The sequence below is a fragment of the Bufo gargarizans genome, chromosome 5, assembly GCF_014858855.1.
Source record: "Bufo gargarizans isolate SCDJY-AF-19 chromosome 5, ASM1485885v1, whole genome shotgun sequence".
Classification (NCBI taxonomy): Eukaryota; Metazoa; Chordata; class Amphibia; order Anura; family Bufonidae; genus Bufo; species Bufo gargarizans.
Window position 1 is genome coordinate 442,873,445 of NC_058084.1, and position 13,278 is coordinate 442,886,722.

At 46.8% G+C, this 13,278-nt stretch overlaps 1 protein-coding gene across 1 annotated transcript; it reads left to right on the forward strand.

The window, feature by feature from the left end:
* Window positions 1–8,863: 8,863 nt before the first annotated feature.
* On the forward strand, window positions 8,864–10,168 carry OTUD1 (OTU deubiquitinase 1). The gene has a single exon (XM_044294465.1). The coding sequence runs from the start codon at window positions 8,879–8,881 to the stop codon at window positions 9,797–9,799; it is 921 nt and encodes a 306-aa protein (XP_044150400.1). The 5' UTR covers window positions 8,864–8,878; the 3' UTR covers window positions 9,800–10,168.
* The last annotated feature ends 3,110 nt before the right edge of the window (window positions 10,169–13,278 follow it).

Below are 13,278 nucleotides of genomic sequence, written 5' to 3' on the forward strand. Positions count from 1 at the left end.
AGAAAAAAATATTTTTTATCCTTCTTTCACACCTCATATCAGACCCCCATAAATAACAGGACATCAGATCAGGCCCCCATCTGACCCCTTATCAGGACATCACATCAGCCCCCAATGTTAGACCCCATATCAGATTAAAATAAAAACCTCCTCCTACTTGTCCTGCGCCATGGCTCCTCTTCGCCTCTGTCTTCCCGGCCTGCACTGCTGTCACCTGACTGCATGTAGCGTCAGGTCATAGTGCGCGCACTACGTCCTTACGCTGTACGCGGTCAGGACAGTGCAGCGCCGGCCCCAGCAAGGAAACACAAAAGGGGTTGGTCAGCACATCCCAATGGGCAGGTGCACGCTGCTATGACTGGAAACACAACAGATAATGCAACAGCTCTCTGCGAACCAAATAAAGTACAAAAACATATTGTAATGCTATGCTAATAGAGATGCTTGGCAAATACATTTTGTACAAAATGATTGGAGCCCGTCTGCCGCACGCCAAGGCCTTGACGTGCGGCAGACGGGCTCAAACATTTTTGTACAAAATGAATTTGCCAAGCATCTCTATTAGCATAGCATTACAATATGTTTTTGTACTTTATTTGGTTCACAGAGAGCTGTTGCATTATATGTTGTGTTGGAGACAGTGGAGGGAGAGTACTACAAGCGCTTGCGGCGCTTCGCTTCCAACTACCGGCACCTAATTCATACTAGTGAGCGCTTCCGTAATGGAAGCGCTCACTAGTATTCGCTTTATAAGACGCACGGACATTTGCCCCTCACTTTTAGGGGGGAAAAAAGTTTTTATTGCTTCTTTAACCCAAAAAAACTTAATAGAATGTGATCAAAAAGTCACACACACTCCAAAATGGTATCAATAAAAACAGACTGTCCCGCAAAAAATGAGCCCCCCCCCCACATAGCTCAGTAGATATAACTATAAAAAACGAGCACCACGACTCTGAACAGAGGAGTGCCGACTGTTTTTCCTTTTTGGTTTTTTATAAAAAAGTTATGGGGGTCAGACTATGGTGATGTAAAAAAATAAATATATATATTCTTTCAAAGTTTCAATTTATTTTTACACTCTTTAGACAAAAAATATATATACATATATATATATACACACATGTGGTATCATCAAGAATTAAGGGGATGGGTCAGGTTTGCCATAAACGGAACGCCGTGGGAACAAAACCCTTCAAATGGTGGAAGAATTGCTTTTTTTTTTTCAAATTCCACCCCATTTGGAATTTTTTTCCCTGCTTCCCACTACATTGTATGTCTCAATAAATGGTGGCATTAACCACTTCAGCCCCGCTAGCTGAAACCCCCTTCATGACCAGAGCACTTTTTACACTTCGGCACTACACTCCTTTCACCGTTTATCGCTCGGTCATGCAACTTACCACCCAAATGAATTTTACCTCCTTTTCTTCTCACTAATAGAGCTTTCATTTGGTGGTATTTTATTGCTGCTGACATTTTTACTTTTTTTGTTATTAATCAAAATGTAACGATTTTTTTGCAAAAAAATGACATTTTTCACTTTCAGCTGTAAAATTTTGCAAAAAAAACGACATCCATATATAAATTTTTCGCCAAATTTATTGTTCTACATGTCTTTGATAAAAAAAAATGTTTGGGCAAAAAAAAAATGGTTTGGGTAAAAGTTATAGCGTTTACAAACTATGGTACAAAAATGTGAATTTCCGCTTTTTGAAACGGCTCTGATTTTCTGAGCACCTGTCATGATTCCTGAGGATCTACAATGCCCAAACAGTAGAAAAACCCCACAAATGACCCCATTTCGGAAAGTAGACACCCTAAGGTATTCGCTGATGGGCATAGTGAGTTCATAGAACTTTTTTTTTTTTGTCACAAGTTTTCCCATTTTTTTATACAAAGTTGGCATTTGACCAAGATATTTCTCTCACCCAGCATGGGTATATGTAAAATGACACCCCAAAACACATTCCCAAACTTCTCCTGAGTACGGCGATACCAGATGTGTGACACTTTTTTGCAGCCAAGGTGGGCAAAGGGGCACACATTCCAAAGTGCACCTTTCGGATATCACAGGCCATTTTTTACACATTTTGATTGCAAGGTACTTCTCACACATTTGGGCCCCTAAATTGCCAGGGCAGTATAACTACGCCACAAGTGACCCCATTTTGGAAAGAAGACACCCCAAGGTATTCCGTGAGGGGCACGGCGAGTTCCTAGAATTTTTTATTTTTTGTCGCAAGTTAGTGGAATATGAGACTTTGTAAGGAAAAAAGAAAAAAAAAGAAAAATCATCATTTTCCGCTAACTTGTGACAAAAATAAAAAATTCTAGGAACTCGCCATGCCCATCACGGAATACCTTGGGGTGTCTTCTTTCCAAAATGGGGTCACTTGTGGCGTAGTTATACTGCCCTGGCAATTTAGGGGCCCAAATGTGTAAGAAGTACTTTGCAATCAAAATCTGTAAAAAATAGCCTGTGAAATCCGAAAGGTGCACTTTGGAATGTGTGCCCCTTTGCCCACCTTGGCTGCAAAAAAGTGTCACACATCTGGTATCGCCGTACTCAGGAGAAGTTGGGCAATGTGTTTTGGGGTGTCATTTTACATATACCCATGCTGGGTGAGAGAAATATCTTGGCAAAAGATAACTTTTCCCATTTTTTTATACAAAGTTGGCATTTGACCAAGATATTTTTCTCACCCAGCATGGGTATATGTAAAATGACACCCCAAAACACATTCCCCAACTTCTCCTGAGTACGGCGATACCAGATGTGTGACACTTTTTTGCAGCCTAGATGCGCAAAGGGGCCCACATTCCTTTTAGGAGGGCATTTTTAGACATTTGGATCCCAGACTTCTTCTCACACTTTCGGGCCCCTAAAAAGCCAGGGCAGTATAAATACCCCACATGTGACCCCACTTTGGAAAGAAGACACCCCAAGGTATTCAATGAGGGGCCTGGCGAGTTCATAGAAATTTTTTTTTTTTTGCATAAGTTAGCGGAAATTGATTTTTTTTGTTTTTTTCTCACAAAGTCTTACTTTCCGCTAACTTAGGACAAAAATTTCAATCTTTCATGGACTCAATATGCCCCTCACGGAATACCTTGGGGTGTCTTCTTTCCGAAATGGGGTCACATGTTGGGTATTTATACTGCCCTGGCTTTTTAGGGGCCCTAAAGCGTGAGAAGAAGTCTGGAATATAAATGTCTAAAAATGTTTACGCATTTGGATTCCGTGAGGGGTATGGTGAGTTCATGTCAGATTTTATTTTTTGACACAAGTTAGTGGAATATGAGACTTTGTAAGAAAAAACAAAAACAAAAACAAACAAAAAATTGCCGCTAACTTGGGCCAAAAAAATGTCTGAATGGAGCCTTACAGGGGGAGTGATCAATGACAGGGGGGTGATCAATGACAGGGGGGTGATCAATGACAGGGGGGTGATCACCCATATAGACTCCCTGATCACCCCCCTGTCACTGATCACCCCCCCTGTAAGGCTCCATTCAGACGTCCGTATGATTTTTACGGATCCATGGATACATGGATCGGATCCGCAAAACACATGCGGACGTCTGAATGGAGCCTTACAGGGGGGGTGATCAATGACAGAGGGGTGATCACCCATATAGACTCCCTGATCACCCCCCTGTAAGGCTCCATTCAGACGTCCGTATGATTTTTTACGGATCCACGGATACATGGATCGGAACCGCAAAACACATGCGGACGTCTGAATGGAGCCTTACAGGGGGGGGTGATCAATGACAGAGGGGTGATCACCCATATAGACTCCCTGATCACCCCCCTGTAAGGCTCCATTCAGACGTCCGTATGATTTTTTACGGATCCACGGATACATGGATCGGATCCGCAAAACACATGCGGACGTCTGAATGGAGCCTTACAGGGGGGGGGTGATCAATGACAGAGGGGTGATCACCCATATAGACTCCCTGATCACCCCCCTGTAAGGCTCCATTCAGACGTCCGTATGATTTTTTACGGATCCACGGATACATGGATCGGATCCGCAAAACACATGCGGACGTCTGAATGGAGCCTTACAGGGGGGTGATCAATGACAGGGGGGTGATCAGGGAGTCTATATGGGGTGATCAACCCCCTGTCATTGATCACCCCCCTGTAAGGCTCCATTCAGACGTCCGCATGTGTTTTGCGGATCCGATCCATGTATCAGTGGATCCGTAAAAATCATGCGGACGTCTGAATGGAGCCTTACAGGGGGGTGATCAATGACAGAGGGGTGATCAATGACAGGGAAGTGATCAGGAAGTCTATATGCGTGATCACCCCCTTGTCATTGATCACCCCCCTGTAAGGCTCCATTCAGAGGTCCGCATGTGTTTTGCGGATCCGATCCTTGTATCAGTGGATCCGTAAAAATCATGCGGATGTCTGAATGGAGCCTTACAGGGGGGTGATCAATGACAGAGGGGTGATCAATGACAGGGAAGTGATCAGGAAGTCTATATGCGTGATCACCCACTTGTCATTGATCACCCCCCTGTAAGGCTCCATTCAGACGTCCGTATGCGTTTTGCGGATCCGATCCATGTATCCGTAAAAATCATACGGACGTCTGAACGGAGCCTGACAGGGGGGTGATCAATGACAGGGGGGTGATCAGGGAGTTTATATGGGGTGATCATGGGTGATCAGGGGTTAATAAGTGACGGGGGGGGGGGGGTGTAGTGTAGTGTGGTGTTTGGTGCGACTGTACTGAGCTACCTGAATCCTCTGGTGGTCGATCCTAACAAAAGGGACCACCAGAGGACCAGGTAGCAGGTATATTAGACGCTGTTATCAAAACAGCGTCTAATATACCTGTTAGGGGTTAAAAAAATCAGATCTCCAGCCTGCCAGCGAACGATCGCCGCTGGCATGCTGGAGATCCACTCGCTTACCTTCCGTTCCTGTGAGCGCGCGCGCTCACAGGAAATCTCGCGTCTCGCGAGATGACGCATATATGCGTGACTGTGCGCAGGGCTGCCACCTCCGGAACGCGAATCTGCGTTAGGCGGTCCGGAGGTGGTTAGAAAGTACAACTTGACCCGTAAAAAATAAGCCCTCATATAGCTACGTGAACAGAAAAATAAAAAAGTTATGGCTCAGAAAAAGCTGGGAAGAAAAATGAAAGAGAGAAGACCTCTGCTATCCTATATGAATAATTCTTGTTCACATGCAGGTCCCCTAACCTGCGCTGAGTCCCACTGGTAAGACCCTACAATCAGACATATGTCTCCACACATAGGAAAAAAAAATAAACCTATGAATGAAGTCACCAGTATACACCGAGCATGACTCGTCTTCCTCAGCCCTGCTCTACCTCACTCCCCAAAATAACCTTATTACTACGGCTAAAAGCGTCTCCTCACACTGCCCGCCAAAACCCTACAACAGCTGCAGTCGCCGACTGGAGAGCGCCAGTCACATGATCCGTCAGTGACGTCACTGGGAGGTGTTGCCCGTCAATCAAAGCTTAGGGAAGAGGCGGGGCGGGGCTCGAGCCGAGCTGTAAACAGAGTAAGGGGAATCTCCCGCGCTCCAAGATGGCGGCTGCGTGATGACGCCCGAAGCTGAGTGTGTAAACAATGCGGGAGAGCGGTATGAAGCGCTCGATGGTTCTGGATTGGTCGGCGGTGACGTCACCGAGGGGGTGTGGCACCTGTACTGTGCCTAGTGATTGGAAGCGAGGAGGTCATTGTTATGAGTCTGTCGCCTCGTGTACGTGAGAGGCGTTCTGTGTACATCCACTGCATTAGTATAGCCTGTGAATTAACAGCCAATAGGACGAGGCCATGGTGTCCAGAACAACCAATCAGGCTTAAGCTTTCATTTTCTAAGTAGGAATACAGGATGATTGGTTGTTATAGGCAACAACAAGGCTCCCAACTGGGCAAGGTCTCCTAAGGGGCTGTAGCTCATGTAAACATTGCAGTATTGGGTATCACAGGAGGCTTGTAGCTTGCTGTTGGCCCGTATTGTCACCTCTTTGCCCCATTTTACACATGGAGGTGTCCTATTAATTCTACAATAAATAAACAATGTGTTTCAGTGTCCGCCATATTGGAAGCATTGCTTGGAGGGAGGAGGACGTCTTCCCTAGTTAGCTCACAGAATATGGATCTGTATTGTGACCGTCTAGTTGACTGTGCACAATATATTGTTATTTTCCATCACATTATATACTCCTTGTTCCCATGGTTACGACCACCCTACAATCCATCAGCGGTGGCCATGCTTGCAAACTATAGGAAAAATCTATTTTTCCTATAGTGTGCAAGCACGACCACTGCTGATGGATTGTAGGGTGGTCGTAACCATGGGAACAAGGAGTATATAATGTGATGGAAAAATGAATCCAGCCAGCAAAGGAGGCAATATGGATAATCACAATACATTAGTAAATCCCTTGTATTAACTTTCTCTACATGATACCTGCTATTTGCTGAAGTGCGAGAGCCCCTTTAAAAGGGTTCTCCAGCTTTTTATACGTTTTTAAATGCTCCCCCCTCCCTGCCAGACCTGTGGAGTGAAGCATACTTACCGGCTCTCCACCCCTCAGTTCTGGTTCTTTCTGTCCATCGGCGCTCTGGTCCTCACATGCACACTTTCGGCACTGACAGGGGTCATGTGTGCTGCTGCAGCCAATGACTGGTCTCAGCATTATACGGCACAAGACCTGTGATTAGCTACAGATGTGTATACGCAGACCGAAACGGCAGGGCTGGAAACGTGGGCGAGTATAGGGTTTGTTTTAAAACTGTAGACCATAAAGTGACACTTATGGGGGTTGTATGCTTTGGACCCCTGTCCATACTCCTTAAAGGGGGTTGTCTGCTCCTAGCCCCTGTCCACTTCTATTATCCTGCTTTCCACGGCTGCTGGCTATTTCTCGCCAGATACTTCTCTTGGTGCTGATGGCTGAGCTGTGCTGCTGAATACAATGAGAATAATTACACCTATAGTTACCATGCCGTCACTGTCACCATCAGTCCTGACCTTTGTAGGACTGTCCTGAATTTTTATCTAACTCCCAAGGCATGGACGACACCTGCACAACATCCCAGGCAGGCCAGGAGAGGGGTCAGGCAAACAACGAGGGCAGTACTATGTATGGCGCTATTGGTCAGGCACTCTATGGAAGTATTATTCTGGACGCTACTGGGGTACTGCATGCCCTACATGGTATGCTCATATTTTACTACACATATACTTGCATCATCACAGTATACAGGAATAATATTGTAGCCAATGTGTTCAGAGGGTAATATAACCGGAATGAATCACAGGTACATGGTATGTCGCCAGATTGAGTCACAGGTTCATAGTATGATGGCAGTATAAACCACAGATACATAATATGGCGCCAGGATAAATCACAGGTACTTCTTATGGAGCCAGGATAAATCACAGGTACCGTACATAGTATGGCACCAGGATAAATCACAGGTACCGTACATAGTATGGCACCAGGATAAATCACAGGTACTTCGTATGGCGCCAGGATAAATCACAGGTACTTCTTATGGCGCCAGGATAAATCACAGGTACCGTACATAGTATGGCACCAGGATAAATCACAGGTACCGTACATAGTATGGCGCCAGGATAAATCACAGGTACCGTACATAGTATGGCACCAGGATAAATCACAGGTACCGTACATAGTATGGCACCAGGATAAATCACAGGTACCGTACATAGTATGGCACCAGGATAAATTACAGGTACCGTACATAGTACGGTACCAGGATAAATCACAGGTACATAGTATGGTGCCAGGATAAATCACAGGAACCGTACATAGTATGGCACCAGGATAAATCACAGGTACCGTACATAGTATGGCACCAGGATAAATCACAGGTACCGTTATACCGTACATAGTATGGCACCAGGATAAATCACAGGTACATAGTATAGTGCCAGGATAAATCACAGGTATATACTATAGTGCCAGGATAAATCACAGATACGTAGTATGGCGTCAGGATAAATTATAGGTATATAGTATGGTGCCAGGATAAATAACAGGTATGTAGTATGTGCCAGATTGAATCACAGGTAAGTAGTATGGCGGTATTAGGCTACTTTCACACTCACATTTGGTGCGGATCCGTCATGGATCTGCACAGATGGATCCATTAAGATAATACAACCGTCTGCATCCATTCAGAACGGATCCGTTTGTATTATCTGTAACATAGCCAAGACGGATACGTCTTGAACACCATTGAAAGTCAATGGAGGACGGATCAGTTTTCTATTGTGCCAGATTGTGTCAGAGAAAACGGATCCGTCCCCATTGACTTACATTGTGTGCCAGGACGGATCCGTTTGGCTCCGCTTCGTCAGGCGGACACCAAAACGCTGCAAGCAGAGTTTTAGTGTCCGCCTCCAGAGCGGAATGGTGACGGATCGGAGGCAAACTGATTCATTCTGAGCGGATCCTTATCCCTTCAGAATGCTTTAGGGCAAAACTGATCCGTTTTGGACCGCTTGTGAGAGCCCTGAACGGATCTCAGAAACGGAAACCAAAACGCCAGTGTGAAAGTAGCCCAAGAATTGGGTCAGATACAGTAGGTGCCCTCCCAGGTGTGCCTATTCATCATATGGGCCATATCCACATCCTTTAAGAAATCTAGAAACTTCTTGCCATTGTCGCCATCTGGGATGTTACTTTGTTACTTTGGCATGAGGAGGGGGAGATGATGCAGCAGGTTGTGTGATATTTCTGCCGGCTGATAACATGGGTTATTTTTACGTCCCCCCCCCCCCATGTGGGGCTGTGTATATATACTGGAGCCTGCCCCGGGACAGGGACACAGCTCCTCCTGCACCATGCCCGCCTTCTCCTACCTCCCCCAGGCGCCAGGCAGCGCTCACACCCACTTCAGACCCATGTGCAGCCCGGAGAGGATCGTGCCCATCCGCCTCCTCCAGCCAAGCTTTGGGGGGTCGGGGTTCAGCATGCAGATCTCTGCACCCCAGCTCCAGCAGAGCCAGGAGCCCCCGCCGTCCTCCTCCCCTCCAGATCTGCATTCATGGCTGAGCGATATGGTGCAGCAGGAAAGCATCCGATCAGCATCGCCAGAGGAGGGGGGAAGATACTGGCGACCCAGCACCTCGTCCCTGCAGCCGGCCGATCAGGGCCCCAGGGGCCCCGCGGATTCTCCCCAGGAGCGCCTGGCCTTGCATTTAGCGGAGCTGGAGAAGCAGGACAAGTATCTCCGGGAGAAGAATCGTTATCGCTTCCACATCATCCCCGACGGTAATTGCCTGTACCGGGCGATCAGCAAGGCCACGTACGGGGAGCAGAACCTGCACTCGGAGCTCCGGGAGCGCACCGTCCACCATGTGGCCGACCACCTGGACACCTTCAACCTCATCATCGAGGGGGACATCGGGGAGTTCCTCATCAACGCCGCCCAGGATGGAGCTTGGGCTGGATACCCAGAACTGCTGGCCATGAGCCAAATGCTCAATGTCAACATCCACCTGACCACGGGAGGTCGCCTGGAGTGCCCCACCGTGTCCACCATGGCGCACCACCTAGGAGAAGAAGACCCTTCCAGGCCCAGCATCTGGCTAAGCTGGCTCAGCAATGGTCACTACGACGCCGTGTTTGAAGAACCCCTGCCCAACCCTGAATACGAGAGCTGGAGTAAGCAGAACCAGGCCCAGAAACACCGAGACCAAGAACTGGCCAGGTCCATGGCCCTTTCCCTGTCCAAAATGTACATTGAGCAGAACTGCTCCTGAGATGGATCCCTTGAACCTTGAGGAGATGGGGAGCCCTCCAGCACTTTAAACCTTCATAAAACCCGCAGACTTGAGGCCTTATGGTTGTTTTGTGTGAACTCCCCTGGATAATAAACTGCTCCATGCGTTATTTCTGCTGGTGGGCTCCATCCCTGAGGGTCCATGAGAAGCGGTTTGTACCGGAAGTCTCTCCTGCTACATTGTGTTTACTAGGTGGCCTTGTGGAGGAGAAGTGGACACTGTGTGTCAGTCTGGGGGTGGGGCAGCAGCATGGCGAGGGCTCCTTTCTTCTGTGTTGCAGCTCAGTATTTATTGACTATAATTCCTATTTTTCTGTTTTTTTGTAATATTTTTTTGGGGGGGGGGGGGATTTCTATGTATATTCTAGTGACATTCCCATCTGGTTTGGAATGAATAAATTTTCTTATCTTTTTCAAACGGGTCTTCATGATGTTTGTGGTTCTTTAACCCCCTTTGTCTTGTAGCAGAGCAGTTCCTGCTGTAGGGGGCAAGGTGCTGCCTGTTACATCTCATTAGGTTCCTCCAGAAGCTTCTATTCATAGTCTGACCAGATAGAGGACTTGCCGGTGGCTTTTACAACATGAAGTAAAGGTGCATTGGTTTTAGGCAACATGTTGCCCCCCAGATGCAGAGGGATCATAATAGACGACTGAAGCTCCAAAAGCTGCTTGGCTTTAGCTTAAAGGTATAGATGGCCGCTAGCAAATCTGCAATACCCAGTCCCCATAGCTCTGTGTGCTTTTATTGTGGAAAAAAAAAAATCGATTTGATACATATGAAAATTAACCTGAGATGAGTCCTGTATGTAAGATGAGTCGGGGACAGGACTCATCTCAGGTTAATTTGCATATGTATCAAATCGTTTTTTTTCCCCACAATAAAAGCACACAGAGCTATGGGGACTGGGTATTGCAGATGTACTAGCAGCCATCTAGCAACCCATGGCCTCAGCTCTATGCACAAAATCCCGGTGACAGGTTCCCTTTAAGGCTACCTGCACACGTTGCGGGATACGTGCGGTTATTCTGCATGAAAACGCAGCGTAATATAGTACCAGTGAAGTGAATGAGATTTGACAAACCTCATATACACTTTGCTTTTTTCCGTTTGGAAATTGAACTGCGGTGCAGAATTTAAAATCCGTCAATTGTCACTGGATTTTCAGATTTTCAGTGCAGATTGCAATGCAAAGGGTGAGATGAGGGCGAAACTGCATCCGGATCCACAACAAAATCTGCAAGTAACACATGTAGATTTTGATGCAGAAAAATCTTTGTGGAAATTCTGCTTGAATTCTCAGCAAACCGTAGGTACGCAAAACACGGGCACCGGCCGTATGAACTCTGCATTGCAGTGCGAACCCACTGACCTCAATGGGTCCATGATCCGAAAGATAGGACATGTGTGGCATGGATCCGGAAGGGCTTCCGTGTGTTTCTGTGGGCTTCCGGCTCCGTTCCTCTGCACTGCAAAAGATAGGACATTACTATCTTTCGCTGCATATTGCGGATCACGGACCCATGGAAGTGCCACAGCCGTGTGCAGAAGGCCTTATAGATTTTATGCATTCAGTGACTGGTGTATTTCGCAGAAATTGATACTGAATCCGTAAAAAAAAAAAAAAACAGGTTTAGGGCCCCTCACACAACCGTGCTAGTTTTGGAGGTCGCAAAACACAGATACTGGCCAAGAGCCTGACGCAAATCGGACAAGAATAGGACATGTACAAATTTTTTGCGGGGCCGCAGAACGGACTTGCAGATGCATCTTTTGAGATGAATGGGTCCGCATCCCATCCGCAAAAAACGTGGGATAGATGCGGACCAAAACTACGGCTGTGTGCATGAGCCCTCCTGACATTCATTTCTTTAGGTATGGCCTGGTAAGGTACCTCCACACGGCAGTGTAGCTTATGCAGGTTTGTTTGCAGTTTTCGCAGTGTTTCTGCACCACATGTGTTAGGGTAGGTTCACATCTCCATTTTGTTTTCTGTTCTTCTGTCTATCACCAGAACAGATCCTTTATTTTGCTCGTATTATGCTCATTTTTCATCTGTAGCCATTTCCTTCTGAGATCTATTATTTTAGACCGGAGAAAAAGCCCTCTACAAAGTGGCTACTTTCAGATCTGCGTTTTTGCTGGACCCGGCAGGGATCAGCAAAAACACTTCCGTTAGGATAATACAACCGTCTGTTATGAACGGATCCGGTTGTATTATCTCTAAAATGACCAAGATGCATCCGACAGTCACCCTGCTTTCATACCTGAGCGTTTCTCAAACGCGTGTTTTACGCGCGTTTTTGTCGCGCGTTTTTATGCGCGTTTTTTGTAATAGTAAACGCGCGTTTGACGCGCGTTTGTGTGATTGACTGCAGTGTCCTATGGCCACAAACGCGCGTCAAAACGCCCCAAAGAAGCTCAAGAACTTGATTATGCGTCGGGCGTTTTACAGCGCGATCGTACGCGCTGTAAAACGCCCAGGTGAGAACCATTCCCATAGGGAAGCATTGGTTTTTATGTGTTGAGCGTTTTACAGCGCGTTTGAACGCGCTGTAAAACGCTCAGGTGTGAACTTAGGGTCAAACCATTGCAAGTCAATGGGCGCCGGATCCGTTTTCTTTTGTGTCCAAGAAAACGGATCTGACACCATTGACTTACATTGTGTTTCACGCCGGATCCTTCTTGCTCCGCATCCCATGACGCACACAGAAACGCCACTTACAGCGCTTTTGTGTCCGGCATGGGAATGCAACTAAATGGATCGGAATGCATTCTGGTGCACATCAACTCCGTTCTGTTCAGTTTTGTCCTCATTGACAATGAATAGGGACAAAACTGAAGCGTTTTCCTCTGGTTTTGAGATCCTGTGACCAGTGATGGCCAGTTCGCCCGCGAACACATGCGAGCTGCCATCTTAACTGACAAGTCTGGCGAGGCACAGGTAAGTCCTTACCTGTGCCTGTGCGCGAGCCAGTCTGAAATAAAAAAGCAGTCACCGGGAGCAGGCAGTTCCTAGAACAGCCTCCGGGGGCCTTCATTGGGCTGTTCTCGGAACTGCCTGCACCCGGAGACCGCATTTCATTTCAGACCGGCTCGCGCACAGGTAAGGACTTACCTGTGCCTCGCCGGACTTGTCAGTTAAGACGGCAGCTTGCATGTGTTCCCGGGCGAACTGGCCATCACTGCCTGTGACTGATCTCTATAGCGGAAAACGCTTATGTGAAAGTAGCCTTAAACACATGTTCAAAATAAAGGATCCATTTTTTTATTTTCTGTTCTTTAAACGGATCAGAAGAACGGAAAACGAAACAGACACGTGAACCTACTCTTTCTTGTGGATTATGACACAGAATCTCAAATCTGCTCTGAAAACCTACTCAAACATCTGACATGTTGCAGATTTCAAAATCCACACGGCAGATCAATTTTCGCACCTACAAAAACGCACCATGTACGTG

Excerpts from the sequence above, each read along its gene's own strand:
- OTUD1 (XM_044294465.1), top strand. The coding sequence starts at position 8,879 with ATGCCCGCCTTCTCCTACCTCCCCCAGGCGCCAGGCAGCGCTCACACC.